This window comes from Erinaceus europaeus, chromosome 2 (assembly GCF_950295315.1).
Source record: "Erinaceus europaeus chromosome 2, mEriEur2.1, whole genome shotgun sequence".
Lineage (NCBI taxonomy): Eukaryota > Metazoa > Chordata > Mammalia > Eulipotyphla > Erinaceidae > Erinaceus > Erinaceus europaeus.
The window spans coordinates 41,349,975-41,377,526 of record NC_080163.1 but is presented as its reverse complement, the minus strand read 5'-3'; the positions used below and the strand labels follow the sequence as shown (position 1 = coordinate 41,377,526).

Sequence of the window (27,552 nt, the reverse complement as noted above, 5' to 3'; positions counted from 1 at the left end):
AGGAAGGAAGGAAGGAAGGAAGAAAGAAAGAAAGAAAGAAAGTGAAAGAAAATAGTTTGATGAGTTATTTTTACTTTCTAATGTGGTTTTGGAAATCAAATTCAGAATCCTATACTTTATGAGTGGGCCACCTCCCCAGCTCAGTTTTTAACTTTCAGAGTTAAGAGAGAGAGTGAAAACATAACTCAGTTACTGATGACGTTGTTCTTGTTGCTTTCACATAATGTCAGGAATTGAACATACGTCACATAGGTACTCTTTTACCAAGCCACCTCCCCAGCTCCTTTTAAACTCTTGTCACTGCCAAGTAATTTTTCCTTCCCTTCTTCATTTCTCCTTTCCTTTCCCTGCTCTGCCTCTTGCTTATCTTCTGGTAGAACACTTGCTTTTTAAGAGCTAATATTTCTCCTATCCTACCCATCTCTGAATGTCCATCTTGTATAGTAACACTTGGCAAATAAAATGAATTATATAAACATGTATGGCACTGATAAATTAAAATATCTCATATGTTAAGTATAAAGGTGATTGCCTGAAGGTTAACTAGTGATTCTTACATCTCTAAGTCTATGTTGTCCAAAAGATCCCAAGATATGAGATCCATTTAGAGATATTGCTTACACAGATGTTCAGAATTAATTCATTCACATCCCTTGGAGCAATAATATGTCAGATGAAATGGATGGAGCTCAGGGTTGATAAACCAGATGTGATCTCTGGCCTCACAGAGCAAGGAAGGGAAGTGATTAAAACCCTGGACTTGAAATTATTCATAGACTCATTCAACAACTATACTGAGTCTCATGATATTCCAGATAATTTTAGGTACTGGCTACACATTAGTGACTAGGAGAGATATTTACTGTGGTCTCCTAAAGTGACTACTAGATTTAGAGAGACTTTGGAGTCACATTTTCATCTGAACACTCATCAGTTGCATGATCACTGGCAAGCTTTCCTTTTGCTTCCTTGCCTATAAATTGGTGATAAAATTGCCTCATAAAGTAATCATGAGACTGGAATAGCTCTTTATACTGGACTCTGCAGCCTCGACTATAAAAGTTGAACACATACCACATGTTTAGGGTTGTGAGTTGTCCAGTGTAGCCAAAGGAAGGATAAATATTAGAAAACAAGGAGAAAGTGGGCTGGGAATGGGAACTAACTTCTGGAAGGGAATTTTGAGGCTAGACTGTTGGAGACAGTCATGAATCTCTCTCTCTTTAATAATTAGATTTAGAATTTATAGCTTTAACAAAATCAAGGGCATAATTCCCCTCCTTTAGTGAAAAACAAACTATTCAGCCAGTCTAGTGTTCAAAGATGGTTATTTTTATGCTCTGTCTTACCTGCCAGGTCCTTATTATTTATTGCTAAAGAATGGAAATGAAAGGTTTTACTCCTTGTACTTAGAATGTTTTTCTTAAGCAATCTCACAGACACGTCTCTATAATTTGTTGTTGCATCTGTCTTTCTTGCATTATTGAGAACTGATTTATGTCTCACACTAGCACTATGGGTCCTACCTTACAGTAATATAAAGGAGGTAAATTGGTCATTGAATGGCACATTGGTGGAGAGACAGGCAGGAAAGAGACCTGGCTGTGGGCAAAGTTGGATCTGCGAATGACTTAACTTATTTTAATGTACATAGGAAATTATTTAGCAATGATTGAACAGCATGGAAAGTTGGATCTGCGAATGACTTAACTTATTTTAATGTACATAGGAAATTATTTAGCAATGATTGAACAGCATGGAACACAGAAAACAGAGGAAAAGCAGGAATATACAAGACAAATGATATGGCACTTATTAAAACCTACAATGGGTCATGTAACCATTCTTTGCACAGCTTGAGGTAATTTCTAATAGTTAGGAAGGTGCTCCCAAGAAACCTCAGCTCCAATCAGCACTAACTTTGTCATGACTTGCTTCAATGTTATCATTTAAGAAATGAAAATTAATAACCTTGGAGACTCTACCAAGAAAGTAGAAATGAATCTGTCTTAATTGGAGGAAAGAAAGGACTTAGAAATGAATAGTCTCTGATTACTCATTTATAAATCCAGAGCCAAGAATTTCTGAAAAATTAACAGTTGGAGAGATGAAAGTCATGACAGCTTTCATTTTGATACCTGTACCTTGGGAGCCACAAATGCTTGGTAATTCATTTGCAAACATCACCCAGTGCTTGGCACATTGATGGCTCTCAGAGGAGCTTTGGTCTCTGCAGGCTTTGTCCTGTGGAAACCCTAGAGCGTTTCACCAGTGATATGGAGATGTCCTGTGGAAACCCTAGAGCGTTTCACCAGTGATATGGAGATGTTAGGAATAGATACAAAAGGAGTTGGTTCCAGGGGACATAAGATACAGTTCTAATTAACTACTTTTAACTGGAGCTACTTTCTAGTTCCTTAAGAATGAGCAATTTGCTTATGAGGGTTCTTTGTGTATATTTTTACTGCTATTGATAGTCTGTCTCAAATATCAGTACCCTGGAGAGTGTTCCATTTCCTTCTAGGGCGCTTTAAATTTGGTAAACACTTTCAAAACTTCTCATGTGTTTTTCTACCAAAGAGCTCCTAAGAACCAGCAGGAGTAAACACCAACTCTGAAGTTCAGGGGATGCTGTGTCCATTGTCTAAATCTGATGGCATGATGTACTGTTACTAAATGTTCCCTTTACTCTTTCTTCTTGCCTCCTCTTCTTTTGTTCCTCTCTCTCCATTCCATTTGTAAAGGCAAGTTACTTTGCTAATGGAAATGCAAAGGGAGGGTCTTTGTGTTCCCCAGAGGAGGTCAAATCTGGGAAGGGGCAAAATGACAGTTTTGAGAAGAAAGACTTGGCTGAGCAGGCTGACAAACTGTCACTTGTGGGGGGCTGGGAGATGGCAGACTTGGTAGAGTGCATACTTTGCTATGTGTGAAGACCCACTTTTGAGTCCCCAGTCACCACATGCAAGCACCTGTAAAGGAGAATGTTCAGTAGCAGAGGAACTGTGCTTTTTCTTCTCCCCCAACTTTTCCTCCTGTCTTTCATCTTCTATCTAATTAAAAAAAAAAAATCACTGGGAGCAATGGGATCATACAAGCTGGAATCCCCAGCCAGAAAATCTAGAGATTCCAGAGCAAAAATAAGGCCTTGTGGTGGTTCACCTAGTTGAGCATACGTGTTACCATGTGTAAAAACTGGGGTTAAAGTCCCTAGTCCTCACCTATAAGGTGGAAGCTTTGTGGGTGGTGAATCAGTGCTTCGAGTATCTCTCTATTCTCTTACGTTCCATCTCCCCTGTCCTTTCAATTTCACTCTGTCTCAATCTGATAAATAAGTTAATTAATGAATTAATTAATTAATAATAGGGAAGAAATTTGACCACTGATTTCTAGGCTGAATATTTTACAGCTGCTCTGGTAGACCCCTTTTAAAACCTTTTCTATTGATTTAGGAATGTTGGACTTACCAGTGGTTGTTCATAATGACTCATTTTATGAGTGAGCAGAGGGATAGAGCTCTTCCAGTCATTGTCATCAGGTCAAAAAGGTCCTGAAATGTCCTAAACTCTTAAGCCTCAGATGCACCTCAGATGCAGTGAAGCAGGCCTGCAGCTATCTATTTTTCTCTCTCCCATTCCTCTATCAATTCCTCTCTTCCTAACAAAATACAAAAAGACAAAAAAAGAAAGAAGGTATGTTTTTGTATTTTAACACATAAAGAACTTGATGAATGAGTAGCAGCCAGACTGGGGGGGGGGGTTGGTAAAGGCTCCCTTAGGCGTCTCTTTGGTGAGATGCATCTGTTTCTGTCTGCCTCGTCGTGTCCTTGTCTGTCCTGTGTCTCCGCTTCCAGCCCCTGAGCACACTCCTACAGCTCTCTGTGTCACTCAACTATCTGTCCTGTTTAGACTCATAGCAAGTAGCTTTCTTTGTTTGGATTCAAAGGACTCAGCCAGTCTCTTAGTTTGAAAGCTGAGAGTGGTTACTAAATTTTTCCAACCTGTCAATCTTCCCTAATTCCAGCAAAATCCAATGGGCGGAATCTTGTGTTTTGTATTCTGTGAGGCTGTGCCATCAGTTGGTAAACAAGCCCCTGGTGGGGGGGGGGGGGGCGGCGGCAAGATACATGTGCGGTTACCATAGGGACTAACAAGCTGTAATAAATGGCATATTAGCTCAATGAGATTTTAGCAGTTTGGAATAATTTCTTGGTCAGTCACCCATAAAATCGCTCCTAATGCATCAGTGTGAGTACCTTTGCTCCTCAGATGAACCTCAGATAAGCATAATCTGGGGGCAGAGAGTAATTCTAAAAGTCACTGGGAGAAAACAATCATTAGTTTGTCACCTCTGTCTGGGGACATTTCTGGGAGTCACCAGAATGGACCACACATTCACAAGGCTGTTCTAGATCAAATCTCTACTTATTCTTGGCATCAGATAGGCTTGCTGAGCCCCAGAATTCTGTGTGGCCTGGTGCCCCCAGAAGAATACGGAGGTTCTTTAAGGAGGAAAAGGAACCATAAAATTGGCCACTAGGGCAGTGGCACACCTAGTAGAACAAATATGTTACAGTACACAAGGACCCGAGTTCAAGTCTCTGGTCCCCACCTGCTGCAGGGAAATTTCAAGAGTAGTAAAGCAGTGCTGCAGGTGTCTCTTTCTCTCTTACATTCATCTCCCCCATATCATCTCAGCTGGATGAACAGTCTCATTTGCCACTCATGACCGGACCAGCTGTTCTGTGTCCTTTCCTCTCCTCTGAGCTGTGAGCTTCTGAGTGGCAGCCACATATCTTGCTCATTCCAGGTCCTGGGCTTCAACTTGTGAAAGTCTTCTGGCCCGAGCACTGTGAATATTAGTGAAGTAAACACCAGCAAGTATCACTCCCCAAAGTAATTCTTAGAGACCCTTTGGTGAACCCCAGAAATGAAGCATTCTCTCCTCTCAGCATCCTGAGATGGTCCCAGCTCTGTTCCCACAAGTGCTCTGACCCCTTGCCTCTAGGACATGCCCAAGGACAGCAGGAAGGCTTGACTCATGATTTTTAAATTAATGTAGCTAATTAAAAAATAACTCAGAATGAAAAAAGAAACAACTTTAGAAGCACATAAGATAATTAAAATATCACTGCCTTAATTGAGACCAAGTGATGAGCATAAAAAAAATTAATTTAAAAAACCATACATGAAGCCAGTAGTTAACTGGCTTTTGAATGTATTGTTTTACAGCTCAACAGATCTCTCTTTACATTATTCATTCTTGTTGTTTTCTTTGAAAAATATCTTATGAACTTATTAGAAAAATTAAGTGGCTGGGTGTCAGGTGTCAGTTGATAGGTGTGTGTGTGTGTGTGTGTGTGCATGTCTGCAGGAAGGGAAGAATCCAGGTGAGATTAACCTGCCCTACCCTAGGCCAATTTATCCTACTTATGTTCACATAAATCTTTAGGAATTATGCCAGAGAGGTGAAAGGAAGGGAAGAGAAGGGAAGGGAAGGGAAGGGAAGGGAAGGGAAGGGAAGGGAAGGGAAGGGAAGGGAAGAGAAAGTAGAGGGGACATGAGACTGCTGCAGATCATTACTTAGCACTGGCTGGGGGAGCAAGACATTTAGAGCAGTCTCCAGAAACCATTACCATGACAAGAAGCTCCTAACCCTGGTAAAGGTTATCACTGCCTCTCAGCTCTCTCTCCTACCTCCCTACCTGGACAATTCCCCTTGTACCTCATTACAGGACCTCTCAGATGCCACTTATTATTCTGATCACTTGTCATGCCCTTTAGAAAGTGGAGCCTTGCAGTTATATCCAGCACAATGCCCATTGCCTATCTGAAGTGTCACCAAGTGCCTTGGGGATGCTAGGGCAGCACAAGTGGGGAAGCCACATTTAAATGAAAATGACACACACACACCCTCCCCCACCCATCTCAGTGTGGCTACTTTTCCAAAACAAATTGTGTTCTGGGGAGTAAACAGACAGCTTGATTTGTGATTGTTTTGTTCTGCAAAGTTCATTTACTCTAAATAATTCACATACATGTTTGAAGTCTTTAGACCCTGGTAATTAATTTTTTGCAGACTTGATTTCTATAGGCAAAAAAGTAAAGTATGTGTGTGGTGTTAAATAACTGATGACCTGTTTATTGGTATTTTCAGTAGGAGGATCTTCTCTGTTTCTCTCTCTTTATGTCTGTCTCTTCCGCTCCTTCTCTGTCTCTGTCTTTTGAACAGCTGGAGGAGGGGCAGTCTGTAGCACTTAGCTTAATGGTCTGGTGACAGATGACAGGGCTGCAGAAGAAAATTGACCAGACCACTGGTCACTTGACTCAGTCAAGTGGCACAGGTCTCTCAGGGTTTATTGCATTCAATTGGAGAAGGCAGAAGCCATGATCACATAGGACTGAGCACTCAGCCTCCTTGGGACTGAGCACTAGAGCTGTATGTGTAGCACACTGGACCCATTCTGTGTGACTTTGGTCAGAAGCAACTGGCCCTTGGCTGCCCTTTTTCCCTCACTCCCCTTGAGTCCTATTCTTCTCTAGGTGCTTCAGAAAAACATGTTGCATTTGGGATCTATTTGGTGGGAGGTGGACCCCACAATTGTTTTTGTTTGTTTGTTTGATGCTAGGAATTGATCCCAGACCTCATTCATGCAAAGTATGCCCTCATGGTCTGGGAGGTGACACAGTGGTGAGACACTGGATTCTCAAGCGTGAGGTTGGTCCTGAGTTCGGTCCCTGGCAGCACATGTACCAGAGTGATGTCTGGTTCTTTCTCTCTCTCCTCCTTTCTCATTAATAAATAAAATATTTTTTAAAAAGTATGCCCTCTACTTCTGAGCTCCAGCTTAGACATAATCAACATTTTAATATTTTTTGTGTGACTTTATTTATCTGTATATTTATAATTTATTGGGGGGGGTTAATGGTTTACAGTAAGCAGGAAGTATCATTGTTGGTATATGTGTAAAATTTCTCAGTTTTCTGGGAGACATTGTTTTTAAGGGCAGTTCCTGTGCCCCTCAAGTTGTTGGCATCCCTTAGGGTGCCTCACTTGTGAAATGGACACATGAGCAGCACCTTCCTCTTTGGAAGGCTGTAGGAATTAAAAATAAAATTCAGTTAGAGAGTTGAGTTTATTATCTGCATGTCAAAATCATCAGGTGAATGTTAGCTACTACTGTCATTATACAGGCTTATTCACTCTGGGAACAAAATATAGGCACAGAAAATAACTAGCACTTTGGGGATGCTTCACATGTATCAGATCTTCAAAACACACATAGTAACTCATCTAATCCTCATGGCAGCCACAAGCAGTAGTATGGGTAATCTTATTACCCCTATTTTATACAAGAGACAAGTGAAGGGCTAGATGGTGGCATACCTGATTAACTGCACATAGTACCATTTCCAAGGACCCAGGTTTGAGTAACCATTCCCCGTCTGCTTCATAAGCAGAGAAGCAGGTCTGAAGGTATCTATCTTTCTCTCTTACTATTTTTCTCCCGTTGCTTTCTCAATTTTTCTCTATACTATCCAATAAAATAAAAAATAATAAAAAATAAGTGGGGGGAAAGAAAAATGGCCTCCAGAAACAGTGGATTTGTGGTGCTGACACTGAGCCCCGGTGATAACTCTTGTGGCACTACAAAAAAAAAAAAAAGACAAGTGAAGAAGTGAAGTCCACTTGCAGGTAGCATTCAGAAACACCTGGGTTTCTAGAGTCTACTTCTCCTTACTGGATCAACAAATTTAAGCTCTCTCTCTCTCTCTCTCTCTCTCTCTCTCTCTCTCCCTCCCTCCCTCCCTCCTTCCCTCTCTCTCTGTTTTTCTTTCTTGTCAGAGCACTTCTCAGCCCTGACTTAGTGGTGCTGGGAATTGAACCTGGGAGCTCAGAAATGCAGGCATGAAAGTTGTTTGCATAATCATTTTGCTGTCTTCCCAGCCACTTAAGCTTTCTTGAGGCTGCACTGTCCACTGAGACCATCTGGTTCACAGTGCAGGCATTTCATATTTATGGATAGTCTGCAGAAGCCAGAGGAAGCTTGGATTTGACCATCATGTTCTTCATGTAGTGCTACATATTTTGCTACTCATCACACTGTGTCAAGCTATTTCTCCCCATCTTTGAGTTCCCCTCCAGTGAAAACTCCAGGGGTTCTGTGAGGATGGATAGTGAAGTGTTGGTATGACCATCACTAGTGGGTCATCTGGCAATCATTCTGAGTTGTTGGCTCAGCTTGTTACTTGTTTGGAGACAAAATCAGACTTGGCTGGCTGATCACCCTATAACTGAGGTGGGGGTGGTGGGGGTCATGGTGGTATAGTACCCAAATGAAGGCCACAGCCTTAGACCCTGCTCCTGCCTTCTCAGGTTAACATTCTGAGGAGTCAAGTAAGTTCCACTTGGAACCTGGAAATTTCTGCTACACTTTTTAGAAGGCCTAGCCTCAAATGGGAGTCTGAAGGCACATTCAGACTTTCTTTCTTCCCAGAGGCAGCCCAAGGCAATGAGAGCTTGGAATATATACTTGGTCCCCTGGAGCTCCAATCATCAGCTCTGTTTTCTTGTAGTCTGTGTCCTTCTGCTAGGCTCCAGGTAGCAGGGTTCTTCCTTTGGGAAGTAGGGTCTGCTAAGGGGTGTCCCTTGGGACTAGGACCTGGTTGCCCTCATTGACCCAATAGGCCTCAGAATGTACCCAGGATCTGTTTAGTGCTGCCTATGCTGCTTATTGTGGGGGAACTTTTCCCTGAAGTTGTTTAAGCAGCAGAAATGTCTTGGGATGCTGTGTGGATAGGTCCCTTGAGACATTCCCAGCTGTCTGAAGAAAATGGTGTGCTTCTGGGCCAGGGTGGGTCCAGAAGAGTGAGGATTTCTAAGTGCAGGAAGATCAGGGGTCATAGGGACTGAGGGGGCCAGTACTGCCACCCCTGCTCTGGATGCTGATTTTTTTCAACCAAATGTTTGCTTGGGGAGGATGCAGAGAGCTCTCACCTCCCCTGCCTGCTGAGAGCAGTTATGAAAGATTTACTGCCTAATAGGCTCTAGGCCCAGGAGCTGGGAGATGGCACAATTACTTTTGTTTTGCAGAGAATTCCCAGAGGCCACTTCTCAGCCATGATGAGCATGTGCACCTCAGCTTGTGAGAGTTGATTAGCCCACGGCTTGCTTCATAGCCAGCTCTGGAACTGTTGCAATATATGAGTTGTGGTCTTCAGAGACTCTTGTCGAAGTTACTTGGTTAGACCAATCAAATGTACACACACACTCAAACACACACACACACACACACACACACACACACACACACACACACACACACACACACACCTGTTTCCACCCACAAGTCACATTAAATATCCTACAATTGCCCAGACAGGTCTGCCTCCATTGCCATAAACCTGCCAGCCTGAGTGGACTGCTTTTTCCAGTGCTGTTTTTAAAAACTTTGACCATCCTTCAAGATCCAACTCACATATCAATGCTTCATTAATCCCTGCCCCAGAAACTGATCTCTATTTTACTCTCAAGCTCTGCTATCATTTTATATGCCCATCATGGCCCTTATCTAACTCTGCCTTGCACAATAAATATTTATGTGTGAATGTTTTTTTCTTCTTTTTTTTTCTCTCCTGCCCCTATTATAATGTAACTTAGTGCAACACAAACTGCCTAGTGTGTCTCAAAGTTCTGTGTCTCAAACTTAAAATAGGTTTATTTATGCACACAATCCATGTTTATTGAACTGAAACCAAAAAGTTCTGCCCCCATGGGCTTATGATATTATAGGAAAATATATAAGTAAAATTTAGCATGAGTGAAGCAATATCCCACAAATAACTAAGTAGGGAGAAAACAGCTCTTAGTCCTGGGAGTATGTCAGATTCTAAAGGATTTTTACATGCAATCTGTGCCTGAGATGAAGATGCTGAAACTTCCCAAAGCACAAAGGCATCACTATCTTGATGTTGAGAAGAGCAGATGCAATTGATAAGGCTTTCACTGCATCCTCTCCCCCCCCCCAATCTCAGGTAACATATGAGTGAAACATATGTTCTATTTATTTCCCACTTGTGTATTTGAGTTGAAATAGAAATTAAATTTCCCTGGAGGTCCTAACGCTTTCCTTTTTCCTTTGGCCTCAGCCCTGGACCCATCTAAAGATCCTTGCCTGAAGGTAAAATGCAGCCCCCACAAAGTGTGTGTGACCCAGGATTACCAGACTGCCCTGTGTGTTAGCCGCAAGCACCTACTGCCCAGGTAAGGTGGGAGGCTGGGTGCATGCTCCATAAGGAGCATCTGGTGCTCAAGGGGTGGCAAGGGGAGGAAGTGCAGATACTTGTGTTGTCTTTCTATTAATATATGGTGTTTGGTGGCTGTGTTCTGGCTGTGGTTCCCTAGTTCTCAAATAGAGGCTTCCAAAAGAGGTTGATGTCATTATTTCCTTTAATTTAAAATTTGTATTTATTTTGCAGATCTGGGAGGTCTCACTCTGTGCAGTTTTACTACCTGGTCACTTTTTCATTTAGATAGAAAAGCAGAGGGAGAGAGGCAGAGAAAGGGAAAGATACCACAGTATTAGAGCTTACTCCACTGCCATAGCACTTCCTGTGTGGTGCTGGAGTGCTCAGAACTGGGTTGAAGCCAAGCAATGTGCTGTCTTTGATAAGATTCCCTATTCTCTCTTTATTTCCTTTATATACAATCTACTTGACTCTGAGCGGTCATCTGAAAAGAGACAGAAAATCTTGTAGTCATTGTAAGGGTCTTTTCTCTCCAGGAATGACCATAGGATCAGAAAGTCTGTAGCCAATGAAATATGGCTGAGTATTCAGTGTCCTAACTGGCACTTACATAGTAACAGTGAGAGTCCTTTGAGGTCCCTGGAGGCCTAACGCTAACGGCTTCCATGTCTATCATGGATGTGACCTCTTTGCCAGGCTGGGTGCCTCAGTTTGGGTCCTGCCTGCTAAGGACCAGAATCCTTCACAATTTCTTCTGGGAACATTCCTGGACATTTCCTCAGGGCACAGCATGTAACCCCCCTCCCCACTGGTCCAAGAGGAACCCCCCTCCTTCTTCAGAGTCCTTCAGCCTTTGCCTCTAGTCTCCCTTCACTCCAGTCAGTGAGAGCGGGCTTTTCTGTATCCAGAGTAATTCTGCCTCAGTGCTATAAAAGATAGGACATGGAAATTACACATGTAGGTTCTGTATAACTCCATCTGCCTTCACATGTGCTATACCTTGACCTTGGGAAAAGGAAGCAGCCTTTGGAAATCTGCTTCCCTGTAACATTTGCAGGTTATTAGCTCCATTGACTCTGGGACCATGCAAAGGGGGGTACTAGTCTATCTCTTGAAGTCTAAGTAATGTTGGTCGATTCCTTGAGGTCATGTTTTAACAGTTCCAATCCTATGAACATGACACCTGGAACAACAGTCTATGCCTTTGTGGTCTCCTGAAAATAGCCAGCCAGTATCTCTGAAGGTAAAGGTAGGAGCACCTGATAGACATGGATATAGATATAGACATATATAGATACACAAATAGATACATATATACATATATATACACATATTTCTATACATACATGCATACATACACATTAAGAAGGAAGCTCCGTCCCTTCCCAGGAACCCCAGCATGCACTGGGCATTGCACTCAACCCTCACATCTGTGGCTTCTTAAAGACATTTTTCATCAGCCTACTGTTTATTTTTGTCTCCTTTTTAACACTGAGACTCACTCTCAGGCAAAAATAGTCTTCATTATTTGCTTGTTTGTATTAACTCACTGACTATCAAGATTCAAATCTGGGGCTGTCTGGCTCCAAAGCTGTTGTTTTAATCATTATAGTATTTTTATCCTTTCACTTATTTTGGATTTCATATTTGGGGCTTTTTTATCTGTCTTTTTTCTTTTTTTTTTTATTGCCACCAGGTTTATCACTGAAATTGGTACCAGCACTATGAATCCACTACTCCACCAGTCCTGGAGATCATTTTTCTTCTTTTTATTTCCATTTTACTTGATAGGACAGAAATAAATTGAGAGGATAGGGGGACATATGGAAAGAAAAAAATAGATACTTGCAGATCTGAAGCATTCCCCCCTATAGGTTGGAGAGTGGGACTTGCACTTGGGTCCTCGCACATGATAATGTGTGTGTTCAACTGGGCGTTCCACTGCCTAGTCTAGTTGAGGCTTTTCACTCAACCACATCCATAGATGACCTTGGTCTCTTCATTCATGGTTGGATTTCAATAAAAAGGCATTGAATGTCTTAGCTCTAACCATGTGCCAGACTTATATAAAGCATTGAAACTATAGAGGGAATAAGAAACCCTAAACCTACCTTCAGGGAAAATCAAGTTGGAGACTGAAATGTAGAACAGAACAAAGCTGTGTGTTATTTAGAATGCCATTAAAGGAATACATGCTCTGAGAAGATCATCCTGGGTTCTCTGAAGGGGGAAGGGTATGGCCTCATTTGATGTAAATACATAGATGCTGTTTGGGATAGTGCTCTAGATTATTCGTGTGTGTGTGTGTGTGTGTGTGTGTGTGTGTATGTCTGTGTGTGTATGTCTGTGTGTGTTTCTGTGTGTGTATAATATGCTGTTGTTGTGTGTGGGCCGCGGAAAAGAGAGAGAGGGGTTCTGGAGTGAAGAGGAAACACAAATCTTTATTTGCACTGGCACCTCAGAGTTGGGTGCTAGAGAGGCAGGTTGGGCCATGTGGAGGTAGTGAAAATGGCCGCCTCACGTAGTAACCTTTCCTGCATCTGAACACTGGAGTGAAGCGCTGGCAAGAGAGCGAGGTGCGGAAGAAGAAGGGCTTTTATAGGAGTAGCTTTCGTGAGAATGGGAAGGGGGAGGAGTAACCATAGCACTCCAGGATAGGATAATAACTCTCATGAGAATGGGAGGGGGGAGGAGTAACCAAAGCACTCCAAATATTGCGGGGATATAGACAATGCCCTGAGGGCACAACATGGCTGAACTCCAAGAATGTCCCAACTCTTGTGGGAACTAGCAGTAGCCTGAGGGGACAACATGGCAGATGTGACTGCATCAGCACAATTTCCCAGCATCTCCCCCTTTCCTTTTATCCTTTTCCTTTTATCCTTTTCCCAGGGTAACAGTGTGTAAAGTCTATGAACTACTCAGGCTCAGTCTATGAAAAACCAACAACGTGAAGGGAAGGAAGCTGCTGTAAAATTGTCTAAAGTGTCCAAAGGGTATATCAGCAAGTCCGATAGAAGTCTCAGTCCAAAGTAGGTGACTAGGGGGAGAAATGGCAGGGAATGAAATGCTGCATGAGGAAGTTCAGCCTCTGGAATTCTGCTTTTCTGTAGATTGTGAGCTGGAACCACCAAAACGTGACAGGCAAAGCAGAAGCACGAAAGGCAGACAGACATGAAAAAAGTTCTGTCCTTGGAGTCTGTGAATCAGGTTCTTCAGATCACGTCAGGTGACATCTAGGGTTTCGGGGGGGTGTCACTGTAGTCGTACCATCTAGTGGGTGATGTCAGGGTGTGCAGGGGTCCAGATGTTTTTTTCCGGGATTCCTGTGGAAGAAACACAATCTGCTTCTTGTGGTTAGCAGGGCATCTGATTTGAATGCTTTATAGAAAAAGAGGTTTGGTGCCTTAGCCAACTGAATATTGGGGGATGTATCTTTCCTATTCATTTATTATTATATATTCATGGGGGGAAAGAACTTATCTTTTAACAAAGACTCTAAGGTTTAGGGAAGCGGGAACTATCTTATCCCTTTTTTTTTTTTGGTATCTTGCCTTTTGTTGCCCTAGTTGTTTTATTGTTGTAATTATATTGTTGTTATTGCTGATATTGTGGTTGTTGGATAGAACAGAGAGAAGTGGAGAGAGGAGGGGAAGACAGGGGGAGAGAAAGACACCTGTAGACCTGCTTCACCGCCCGTGAAGTGATTCCCCTGCAGGTGAGGAGCCGGGGCTCAAACTGGGATCCTCAAGCCAGTTCTTGCACTTAGTGCCACCTGTGCTAAACCCGCTGCCACCGCTCGATTCCCAGGAACTATCTTTTAACATAAACTCTATGGCCATGCCAAAAGCAACCTTGAGGGCACATGTGGCTCCCCACATGTCCCCCTGTATTACATCATGTTTTGATGTTTGGCAGACTTTGTTTTGTGGCAGAGTGGACTGTGCCTGTCTTAGGTTGGGGATCAGCTTTCCGTCTTATCCGTCATTGGAACACCTGGTCATTTTTGCCCAGTACTACCAGATGCCCTGTCTTAAGTTGACTGGATAGCGCTAGTTTCCTCTTACCCATCATTGGCTAGCCAGCCCTCTACATGGTAGACGTTCTGATGGAGGGGCCAAATCCTCCACAGCAACTCAATATTCTGCTATGTCCAGCATATGATAGTGAGTTTGTATAGGTTGCATCTTTATGGCATCAATCTGTTGCCACAAAAAGGCCATGAGCTTGTTAAGAATTATAGGACCGTGGTCTGGGAGGTGTCGTAGTGGATAAGGCGTTAGACTCTCAAGCGTGAGGTCCCAAGTTCGATCCCTGGCAGCATGTGTACCAGAAAGATATCTGGTTCTTTCTTTCTCCTCCTCTCTTTCTCAATAAATTAAAATGTTAAAAAAAAGAATTATAGGACCTATTGTGAGCAGAAGAAGTAAAACAAGCTAGGGTCCCACAACTAAGGGTAGACAGGTAAGGAAGGGGGAATGTATCCATTGGTATGAAGAGGTGGGATCATATCTTAAGTCTAAGGGAAGCAGTCAGTGGATGCGATGTCCAGGGGAACAGCCATTTGTCTTTGGGGGTAGTAAAGGATTCCGTGGCATGGGTGATGTTATAAAGGGAAACATCTTTAAATTGTTGGCTGACAAAGGCAGGCCTATGGTGGCAAGACAAGATACACCAGTTAAGTGTACAAGAATATGTGAATGTTATTAATTCACATAGGTTGGATATGGAGGAACTTCTTACAGTTTAATACTTTACCATATGAACAGATGATTCCTCATATGAAGGCTTGATAGCTGTAATCACTTACTTGTGAAAAAAAAATAAAACTTGTAACAAGTTAGAGGTTTACTATAATTGACTTTGGACTATAAACAGACTCAGGTTACTTAGAGAGTTAATGCATGTTAGTGACAATGGTTTTAACATTTAGAGTACTCTGAGAAGATGGGTCATACAAAGATTTTTGGTCATTCAACACACTCACTCACAAAACACAACTGGCCAGTCATAACATAAGACATTCAGGGAAGGGGTAGGAGAGAGGGCTCTGTGAGGCAACTTTTGTAGGTTCTGCCATGTCATATTATGAATCCTGGGATGTATCCTGCAGCTAGTCCTCTTGTATTTCTTGTTCTTCAGGGATAACAGTGCCATCATGAGGGTATTGTCGGACATGGCAGGCAGGAACCCAGACAGGTTTAGAGTAATTATGTGGGAAAATTCATGCAAAACCTCTTCCTATGGTCAATAGAGGGTCAGGCCCTTTCCAAATTTTATCAAGTGGGTCTTTCCATTTGACCTTAATAGATGGGAGAGTAGATGGTGTTTGCCAGTGAAGAATAATAGGAGGTAAGTCCAAGTTATTGTAAATATTAAAGAGATTTAACGTAGTTAAGGCTTTTGCTAGCTGGATATTGGGGGGGTATATTCCTCCTTTATCTTTATTTAATTGAGCCTTAAGGGTTTGATGGGCCCTCTCGACAATGCCTTGTCCCTGTGGATTATAGGGAATGCCTGTGGTATGAGTAATGTTCCAGAGGGAACAAAAATATTTAAATTGTTTGCTGGTAAATGCTGGTCCATTGTCAGTTTTCAGTTGAAGGGGTAAGACCATCACAGCAAAACAGGAGAGCATATGGCTTATAAGCTTTTTAGAGCTTTCTCTTGTCTGAGCTGTTGCCCACATAAATTTAGAAAAGGTATCAATTGAGACAAACACATATTTTTGTTTTCCAAAGTTTGGTATGTGGGTGACATCAATTTGCCAAATAGCATTAGCTTTTAAGCCTCGGGGGTTAACACCAAGAGTCTGAATAGCAGGTGTTTTTATGAGACTTGCACAGGAAGAGCATGTAGCTAGGATATGTTTTAACTGTGGTAAAGGAACATCAGGAAATTGAGCTCAAAGGCCTTTAAGATTAACATGGGTTAGAGAATGGAAATCAGCAGGATCAGAGACAGAGACTAGGAGAGCTCCTGTGGAGGCAAGGCAGTCAGCTGCAGCATTCCCTTCAGACAGGGAACCAGGAAGAGGGCTGTGGGAATGAAGGTGCTGAATATATAGTGGTTGGGTTCGAGAAGAGAGCATAGAGGCGATTTGAATCAAGAGAGGGGAAAGTGGGTTGTCATCAATTTTCACATAAGAACAAGCAAGCCATGGAAGTAAGTTAACAGTATACACACTGTCAGAAAAAAGGTTGAAGGATTCTGGTACAGCTTTTAATGCAAGGAAAACAGCATAAAGTTCTTTGTACTGAGGGGAATTCTCAGGAAGCTCAGTAAAGAGAGGTTTAGGGGGTTGTTTGTCTGGGTAATATATGAGGGCAGCAGCTCCCTTTTTTCCACCATCAGTGAAGACTGTAGGAGCAGAAGGAATGGGATCTCGAGAGAAAAGTTTAGGTGCTATTAGAGGCAAAAGAGGTAAAGAAGCTATCAATTTATTAGAAGGAAAATGGTTACCTATTTGTCCTGGAAACCCCATGAAGCTTATGGCAAAGTGGCAATGATGGCGTATGAGCCACTCTGTATCTGTGAGAGAAAAGGGCAGAATAATTAAATCCGGTTCTTTCCCTAAGACCTGCACAGACCTATTTCTCCCTTGGCGAACCATGAATGCTAATGCATCTATCTCAGTGAGGAGTCTTGGAGCTCCTCCTACTGGCGTGTGAAGCCACTCAAGAACCCCATGGTCTTGCCACAATGCCCCTACTACTGTGGGGGTAGAGTTGAAGATTAGAAGGTTTACCAGAGAGGAGGGGGAGAATCGCCAGATGTTGTTATGTGTGGGCCACGGAGAAGAGAGAGAGGGGGTCCAGAGCGAAGAGGAATCACAAATCTTTATTTGCGCTGGCACCTCAGAGTTGGGTGCTAGAGAGGCAGGTTGGGCCATGTGGAGGTAGAGAAAATGGCCACCTCACGTAGTAACCTTTCCTGCATCTGAACACTGGAGTGAAGCGCTGGCAAGAGAGCGAGGTGCGGAAGAAGAAGGGCTTTTATAGGAGTAGCTTTCATGAGAATGGGAAGGGGGAGGAGTAACCATAGCACTCCAGGATAGGATAATAACTCTCATGAGAATGGGAGGGGGGAGGAGTAACCAAAGCACTCCAAATATTGCGGGGATATAGACAATGCCCTGAGGGCACAACATGGCTGAACTCCAAGAATGTCCCAACTCTTGTGGGAACTAGCAGTAGCCTGAGGGGACAACATGGCAGATGTGACTGCATCGGCACAATTTCCCAGCAATATGCAGCATATATTAGAGCCTATTTCATGTCTCCTTCCTTCTAGAATTCAGCCCCTTTTTGTAATTATCAGAAGTATATTTTCAGCTTTCCATTCCATCCAATCTGTTTATGTCCAAGGCAGCTCCCTCACTGGTATTCAGTCCTCTCCAGATATAAATGTTATTTTCTGGACACATCAAGTTTCTGTGTGGGCCCCGCTCCCTTTCAAAAACCTGTAATTTTTTGTGTTGAATGTATAAACTTTATTGCCCAGCCCATACCTCCCAGTGACCACAGACTTGGGTGGCTAAAAGCATGCACTTGGGAAGAGCGCAGACTGAGCTTCATGCCCAGGTTGGTGAATTCTTACCTATGTGACCCTGACAAATAACTACCTTTCAGGGTTCATGCTTTCTCACCTGTAAATGGATTTAGTGTGTGTGTGTGGGGGGGTGGTCTTATCAGTTTGTTGGAATGCATCTCTGGTAATTCTTTCTTTTTTTTTTTTTGTGGTGTCTGGAATTCATTACTGCCAGTGTAGATTGATGAATGTAAAGTAGTGAAAGGCAAACTCGGTCAAGCTTGGGATATTCCTCCATATGCATGGCAAAGCAGACACACTAACTAGGTGAGCTAGCTTACAGGCCCTACAGTATGTATTCTATATCATAGGAGGACCATATATTTTGATGACACCATGATAGACTAGCATTAAAATGTTAAGTATTTGTTTAAAAAACAAACACACACTGGGGCTGGGCATTAGCGCAGCAGGTTAAGCGTACATAGTGCAAAGTCAAGGACAGGCATAAGGATCCTGGTTCGACCCCTCAGCTCCCCACCTGCAAGGGGATCTGGTGCTTCACAAGCAGTGAAGCAGGTCATCTGCAGTAATTCTTACAGAGAACCTTTATAGGCAGTGCATTTTGGTAATTCTTGCATAGGGTATTTGTGTGCATGCTTGCATTGGTAAGATGATGGTGTGTAAAGTCATAGCTTAGTGTTGGGACATGGCAGCTGCCTTCCAGCCACTGAAAGAATCACAGTAATAGATATTGCCAATGTCTGGTTCCATGCCACCAAGCACCAAAGTTACATGTTCCTGAGAAGAAACACAGATCACAGATCACAGCTCACAGTAGGAGACTTTCCCCCTTCCCAGGCTGACCACATCTGTCTTTGAAGCTTCTGCCCTAGGATACCCATGAGGGTTAGTATAAGGCCTGAGAGGGAGTCCTTTTTGCTGCTTCTCTCTGTGATATACAGCAGGTAAGAACTTAAAAATGACTGTGTAATAGGGTCCAGTCTGTTCCCTTATTAGAAAAACAGCCTCAAAAGTAGTGTCACTCCCCTATCACATTTGGGAAGTGGTTTGAACCAGTATGGTCCCCCAGTGGGATTCTTTGAGGCTGAATTCCATGCCAGTCTGTCCCCTTCTCAGTCTGGGCCACTTTCCCAGATGAAACACCTGTCCCTCCAGATTATACTCCAGGGCTTCCCTCAGACTAGGGAGACTACATTGACAACTGGATTTATTCCTCCATCAGGGAAATAATCTTTCTTGTGGTGAAATATCTATAGACAGTTCTGCTAGCAAGATTTCTCTCTCTCTCTCTCTCTCTCTCTCTCACACACACACACAGACATACACTGAATAATCTCATGGTACTTATGATTAGTTAAGAAGACATGAAAAGCAGCCTGAGAGGTGGCATAGTGATTAAATTTACTGCACTTGCAAGCATGAGGATGTTAGTTTGATCCCTGATGTTGCATATACCAGATGGTGCTCTGGTTCCCTCTCTCTAATTAATGAATTATTTAAGTCATAAAAAGATAACATATTTACTGCATTATATCCATGTACATGAAACTTTAGGCATGTAAACTGGTGTATGAGGGCAGAAAGTCAATCCTTTGTTGTCCAGGCACTGAGTAGTATGGGCGATAGAGAGGCTCTGGGCTGATGATGAGGCTGTAGACATCGACTGTCACTGTGAACAGATTCAGACAGGTTAGTGAAGGCGTCAGTGAGAGAATTTCATTAGCTTTCCCTACCCACCGCTGAGATTGAGTGAGTTTAAAGCCACTTGACATACACATCTGTGACGCCACAGTGTCAGGCCAGACAGCAAGCAATTTCAGGGGGTGCTGAATGGGGCAACTAGCGTTCTCTCAGTTAAAATTTCTCACTTTGATGAAGGTGGGATTTGGGTTTGGATTAACATTTGGTTTGATCTAGAAGCTTCAGCTAAACTCACATTATTTTTGGAGAATTCTCTTAGGAGCTTCTCTGTTTCATCTCTTCCTGCTAAGCACTATCAGGTAGGCTTGGCAGAGGGTGAATTCATGGTATTGTGTTTACCTCGAAGCCTCCTTATCAGGGTCACCCATGCACTGAAGGGCAGGGGGAATGCAGCCTCGGTAAAATCTTAATGTTTTTGCTATTCCAGAGTTTAATCTAACAGTGAAAAAATAGAAAAGTAAAAAAGAAGCACCATCTGAAAAATACTAGTAATTAAAACACTCCAACACTTTTCCTTTCATTATTTCTTCTCATTTTAAACCTTGTTCGTTGGTGTGTTTTTGGTAAAACTTGATTATTGAAAGATGCCTCATCTTATATGGTAAAACCTTATATAGGATTATCTTCAATTAATAGGTTAAATTAGTATTTCTTCATATTGAAAACTTTGAAATTATATACATTTTAATGATTATATAACCTACTGTATAAAACCAACCTGAATATAACAACTAAGATCATTAAACTAAGAAGAAAATAGTGGTAGTAACATTGGGTTAGAAAATTACTTCTTAAACTGTGTACATGAAAACGTGAAGGATAGATGCCAATTAAAAAGATAGAGAAATTCAGCAAAATATGAGAGAAAACATTTGCCAAACACATGTCCTACAAAATATCTGTATCCAGACTCTGTAATAAATGCATGTCCACAAGAACCACTCATGAGTGTTCATAGTGGTTTTATTTGTAATAATAGAAGGCAGTGAATACTCCCAAATTGCCCATCAATAGGTGAATGGATAGATTAATTATGGTATGCTCATTATAGTGGGTTACTAATAAACAACAAAAGTATATATATTCTCTCTGTCTCTGTCTCTCTCTGCTTCTCTTTATCTCTCTCACACACACACACAAACACACACTGAACAATCTCATGGTACTTATGCTTAGTTAAGAAGACATGAAAAGCAGCCTGAGAGGTGGCATGGTGGTTAAATTTACTGCACTTGCAAGCATGTAGATGTTAGTTTGATCCCTGATGTTGCATATGCCAGATGGTGCTCTGGTTCTCCCTCTCTAATTAATGAATTATTTAAGTCATAAAAAGATAACATATTTACTGCATTATATCCATGTACATGAAACTTTAAGCATGTAAACTGGTGTATGAGGGCAGAAAGTCAATCCTTAGTTGCCCGGGGAGCTGTTTGAGGATTTCCTTAGGGTTTGAGGGCTTCCTTATAGGATGGATCTTTAGGGAAACAATTAAGTCAAATTCTGACCTTAGATGGTGAATATCCAACTGGTACATGGCTTTGTTAGAAGTCTTGGGCCTTCTTAAGGCTAGAAATGGACCTACCCTATGACCTTGCAATTCCTCTCCTAGGGATATTTCCTGAGGAACTCAGCACACCCATCCAAAAAGATCTGTGTACATATATGTTCTTAGTAGTGTTGTTTTCGCCGGGCTGGCTTCACGGGCGTGTAACAGAAGACCCGGGACTCATGGCTGGGTTGTACGCAGTATCTCTTTATTCATGCAGGACACAGCGCAATCTATACCAAGCTAAGCTAAACTAAAAACTACAAACAATCTTGTCCTTATAAATATACTAGCCCAGTAGGGTGGGAACAGGATGCGAAGCAGAGAGGGTGGAGAGAAAAGTGACTGGTGAAAATCAGGGTATGACAAGGAGAGGGGGCGGAGCAGGCAAAATTCTACCACTGAACCACCAATGCCCTGGAGGGAGGGTGGTGCTTGTTAACAGAGGTTATGTAAATAGAATACAGTGTTATGTAAATAGAATGCAGGGGGGATTAAACCAAATGAAACAGAAGGGGTTTTTAAAAGCAGAATTAGAAGCATACCAACATAGTAACACAATTTGTAATAGCCAAAACCTGGAAGCAACCCAGGTGCCCAACAACAGATGAGTGGCTGAGAAAGTTGTGGTATATATGCACAATGGAATACTACTCAGCTATTAAAAACGGCAACTTCACCATTTTCAACCGATCTTGGATGGAGCTTGAAAAAAATCATGTTAAGTGAAATAAGTCAGAAATAGAAGGATGAGTATGGGATGATCTCACTCTGAGGCAGAAGTTGAAAAACAAGATGAGAAGAAAACACAAGTAGAACCTGACCTCTAGTTGGTGTATTGCACCAAAATAAAAGACCCTGGAGTGGGTGGGTGGGGGGAGAGTACAAGTCCAAAAAACGATAACAGAGAACCTACTGGGGTTGTATTGTTATATGAAAAACTAGGAAATGTTATTCATGTACAAACTATTGTATTTTCTGTCTAATGTAAAACATTAATTTCCCAATAAAGAAATTTAAAAAAAAAAGGATATCTTGGTCTTTCTTAAAGACATTTTCTTCTTAGAGGGCAGAGGAATGCACCAAAGTCATCCAGCCTGAAGTGGGCGCCACACTCAGAAACCCCCTATTAGGACTGACTAGTGCTGATACATTGTTGGCAGTGGGGGTAGAAGATGGGGAAAGGTAAAGGGATAGCTTCTCCCTACAGAGCACTGAGTATTGATTTTATCTCTCTGTTACCATCGATTTTCAACTGGAGAACAGAAAATTGAAGCATTTGTTTTAAACCTTCTAGACGAGCCACGTTCTTAAATTCTGCATGTGTTTTGTAAATGGGAGGAAAATATGTCAGGGTGGGGCTAACTGTACCCATGGAAGCCTTCTGGGAGCAAGGGGAGCTAATCTGTTTTTAAATAAGGAACTAAAGGCTCATCTTACTGATGGCCTAGGGTTTCTCTTGCATTACAGCCTCTTTATCTCCACTTCCTAATTATCTGGAATAACAATGCGTTCTCCACACCAGCGCAGAAATCAGATCCAGTGGAGCTCCTGGTGTAGTGGACCAATCTGAGAGCTTTCTGTCTTTTATGTGAACTTGAAAAAAAGGAATAAAAGTATTTGAGGTCAGGAAGAAGTGCATCACAGAATGTGCCTCAAATACCAAACTCACAGAGAATATTTGAAAGGATGACAGCTATTTCATCTCAGTTTTGTTTTACAACAAAGCACTACCTCCTGATATAGGGACTTTGAGTGGGTTGATTATACAGCCGCATATCTGTCTCTGTTTGGAAGACACATGGCCACATGGATGGTAATTCTTAGTTGCCTAGTTGCCTGGATGACTTTCTGCTGTTTCCAGCTTGACAGAATTGCCAATCACTTTAGTATGATCATGCCTATATCCATTACTAAGATTTTCTATTTGAGTAGCTCAAGTCTTTTCTCCTAGAGGCCCATGCATTGCCTTGTATCTCATTTTTGCGGGGAGGGATCTTCAGCTGGCATGCTCTGCAAGTGGGTAGAGTGCTATTGAAGGCTGGACACCACTTCTGGACCGTTTGTGGTATTGATTTAGTTGACTTGGGGACCTGAACCCACTTCTGAGGCAGTCGGCTATAAGAACAGGAAATCCATGATTGTAGTCTGTTGTTTTACAATACTTAAACCTAAATGCCTAACACCAGACATAGATTAAAAAAAAAAAGGAGAGGGGCTATGGTGGCACACCCAGCTGAGCACACATGTTACCATGTGCAAAGACCCTGATTCAAGCCCCTAGTCTCCACTTGCAGGGGGAAAGATTCATCAGTGCTACAGGTGTCTCTCTCTTTACCTCTCTGTCTTGCCCTTCCTTCTCAATTTTTCTGTCTCTATCCAAAAAATAAAGAAAAGGAATAAATGGTTATTAGGAGCAGTAGATTCATTGCTTAGGCACTAAGCCCCAGTGATAATCTTGGTGGCAATAACAACTTAAATGGGGAGGCCTGGGTGGTGGTGCACCTGGTTAAGCATACATCAACCACTCCCCACCTGCAGGAGGGGCTCTTCATGAGTGATGAAGCAGGTCTGCAGGTGTCTGTCTTTCTCTTTCCCTTTCTACCACTCACCTCTCTCAATGTCTCTCTGCTCTGTCATAAAAAATAGTGAGGAGGGGGTCGGGCGGTGGCGCAGTGGGTTAAGCGCATGTGGCACAAAGCGCAGTGACCGGCGTAAGGATCCCGGTTCGAGCCCCTGGCTCCCCACCTGCAGGGGAGTTGCTTCACAGGCGGTGAAGCAGGTCTGCAGGTGTCTATCTTTCCCTCCCCTTCTCTGTCTTCCCCTCCTCTCTCCATTTCTCTCTGTCCTATCCAACAACGAATTGCGTCAACAAGGGAAATAATAATAATAACCACAACGAAGCTACAGCAAGGGCAACAAAAGGGGTGGGGAAATGGCCTACAGGAGCGGTGGATTCATGGTGCAGGCACCAAGCCCAACAATAACCCTGGAGGAGGAAAAAAAAAATAGTGAGGAAAAAATTGTTGCCGGGATCAGGGATTCCTGATGCCTGCGCTGAGCCCAGTAATAACCATGAGGGCCATAGAATCTTGCCCTCAACTTGGATCAACAATGGTAGAGAATGTTCCATCCTCTGAAGGGAGGCTGGACAATATACTCTCTGCTACACCTGCGGAAGATGGGTCCTGATATTGGGGCATCTTGGAACGTTCCTACTTATGACCATAGAATGTGAGCTCAGACCTGCAGGGATGCAGAGGTCACATAGGCTCCTAAGCTGAATATGGGCCCCAGATCACATCAAATCAATGGGGTTTACAGTCAACAATATTTATATTCCTGTCCCATATTTGGGAGCTACTCTCTTCCCTGATCAGCTTTCTGGTCCTTCTGCCAGCCATGATATCACCTCCCCAGACAATAATTAGGACCCACCTGCATATAAAATTTCAGGCTCAGGCAAAAACAACAACAACAAAAACAAAAACACTAGTATAGCCATAGGCCCTTTGGAATATAACTAAAATATGCCATCTGCACTATTTTAGCCTTTAGGTCCATGATTGGTAAACAATTTGTTTGGCTTTGTATGTTAAGTCTCTTGTCAACCATCAGGTTCCAGATGCTAGCATGATGCTGACCAGACTTCCCTGGACAGACAACCCCACCATTGTATCCTGGAGTTCCACTTCCCCAGAGCCCTGCCCCACTAGGGAATGAGAGAGAGAGGCTGGGAGTATGGATCCACCTGTCAATGCCCATGTTCAGTGGGGAAGCAATTACAGAAGCCAGACCTTCAACCTTCTGCATCCCACAATTACTTTGGGTCCATACTCCTAGAGGGTTAAAGAATAGGAATGCTATCATGGGAGGGATATGATACAGAGCTCTGGTGGTGGGAATTGTGTGAAGTTGTATCTCTCTTATCCTATGGTTTAGTCAGTGTTTCCCTTTTATAAATAAAAAATTTAAAAAAAAACATGGGGGCAATAAGAGAAGGGGTAGATAGGTTTGTTTATGAGATGCTCTAACTGACCACTTCTTATTACTCATACTTTGTGGAAGGAATCTAACCAACCTGTCACAACTGTCATTTGGGTCTGTATTTATGACACCTGTTTTTTAGGGACTATTGAGATTGCTACATTGATTCCTTTGATTGCACAGAGTCAGTAAGAAGTGAACAGGGGCCAAGGTGGAGGAAATTGACACAACCTCTTCTGTTGTGTGATCTAGGGTCTGAGCTCTCTGGGGCTGGTTTGTTCTTCCCTGACAGTGCTGACACCTGCCAGTCCACCAGGGTTTCTGTTCCTGATCCTAAGAGTGTCCCTCACACAGTTCCCTGCCCCATATGGAGTGATTGGTGATGATCTAGGTATCCGTATAGTTCTTTCTTCCTTTCAGTGCCAAAAGCAACATTGATTCAGGATTTAGTTGTTTCTTTTGTTGTTGTTTTCCAGAAGCAATCCTCAAAACTGAATGTCAGTTAGACTTGGAGATATCTAATTATTTTAAACCACATCCATTTATTCCCCCAAATAAAAACAGAATGCTGTCTGCAACCTTTGTTCACAAGGACCCAGCTACTACTAAGTGAGATTTCATAACTCAGACAAGTCAGTGTGGTTTCTTTGTGTTCCTGAAACTCAAGGTATTGATTGGATGAGCTTAATGACAAGAGCAGCAGCCAGTGAAAAGCAGTTCATAATGGAGATGTGACTAATGTGGAGACCCTCAGAGCTGTGGGTTGGAGAAAAGCAAGACCAGCATTCTCAGACAGATTTACCAGATGAGTTTTATGAATGCATTACATCTACATTAAAATCCCAACTGCAAGTAAAATTTAGCAGACCTATGTCTTTCTGTGCCTACTTTTCTTATATCATACTGTCAATACTGAAGCAGAATTCTTTGGGAAGATGAGGTGGGTGAGGGCAGGGTTACCTCCACAAGGTTAGTGGCCTCTTGTCTGACTGGGCAGTTTCTGGGTGTGAGTCTCAAGGGCCAGGGTCTCCTTCCTCCAGAGCCCTCTCAGCACCTGCCACTAGTTCCCCACCTCCTGCTCTCAGGTCTTATTGAAGAAACACCCTCCCCCTTCCATGGAGGGAGAGGGCAGATATATTTCCAGTCAACCACCAAATCATGTATCTTTATCTTCCATCCTTCCTCCTTCCCTTTCTCTCTGCTTCCCTTTGTCACCCTGCCCCTCCTTCCTCCTTTCCTTTCCAGAACCAGCACCTTATGTATGAACTATTTCATTTATCCCATTCTGATATTTTATCCATTCATTCATAGAAGATGCAACACAGAAATACCAGAATTTACCCTGGTGCTACAGAACCACTTGTGTGGTATCACATGCCCCACTCAGTGAGCTCTTTCTCAGCCTCAATGTCATTTTTTTGATCCATGTGGGAGACAGAGCTTTCTCTGGGATGGCATTCTCAGAAAATGAATGTGACTACATGCAAAGTTGCCCATTAGGAATTAGGAAGCCCAGTGTCTGTTGGGCTGGGACTGAATGGCTGTTAGCAAATTTGATTGCCCCCAACACACACAATCTCTCTCTCTCTCTATCTCTCCTTCATCTCTGTTAGAGAGCACTAAGCCCCCTGCCCTACCCTGCCCTTCAGCTGTGCTCAGAGCGCAGCTGCTCCACATGCAGCTGCCTTGCACAGGGAGGAATACACAGAACGATGCACTTAATGCATCTGATCCCAGCACACCAGGAAGAGGAGGTGAGGTGGGTGTGCAGGTTTTGAAGAGATAATCACTAGTTGCAATTTCCATCAGGACTCGGGTGGCTGGGAAGCATACAGGTGGGTGTGAGCCATTATATCCACATGTTGCTCCCTAGACATCATGACACAGACAGGTTTACTTCCCTGGGAAATTTGCTGAAGATGTGAAAATGCCCACATTTGGGCAGTGCTCTGTAGCATACAAGGAATACAGTATATAGGTGGGGCCCTATAAAACACAACTTTTATTTTTAATGAGCATTATCAGGTTGAATCTTCTTGGTTCTGCTTAATCCTGTATTAATTTTGGTATGCCTCTTTCTTTTACCTCGATGGGTAATGAATCTACTGTGGCCAATCTGATGCTCTGCCAAAACTCTTCAAGATTCCAATCCTCAGGTTTCTGGTTTAGAAATTTTCTGTCAGATTAATTGGTGTGATGAACCATGAAAGACATTCTTCATGGCTCTTGGGCACCCTAGTGGGACCTATCTGGGCACTGACTGTATGGGACCTAGGGCCAGAAAATGGACAGAGGATGATTTATATGGATATCCAAGGCTCTTTTTATAAGCACTTATGTTTTAAATAGAAAGCTCCCCAGCTAATGTTCTATCTTTAATGTTGGGAGGAAAAAAGGGGCAGAGGCAAGGCCTTCCATGCACATCAGAACAGGATTGATGGAAGCTAATTAGTTTGGGGACCTTGGTACCTTTCCAAGGTGCTCTTTTAACTCATGCTTCTCAGGGGCACATACAGA

At 42.7% G+C, this 27,552-nt stretch overlaps 1 protein-coding gene across 1 annotated transcript in view; it reads left to right on the top strand.

Moving 5' to 3' along the window:
- SPOCK1 (SPARC (osteonectin), cwcv and kazal like domains proteoglycan 1) overlaps positions 1-27,552 on the top strand; it is a 657,613-nt gene that overhangs the window by 418,206 nt on the left and 211,855 nt on the right. Inside the window, exon 4 of the mRNA XM_007517572.3 lies at positions 10,146-10,260. Within this exon, the coding sequence (XP_007517634.2) occupies positions 10,146-10,260 (115 nt within the window). The remainder of the gene's footprint in view (positions 1-10,145; positions 10,261-27,552) is intronic.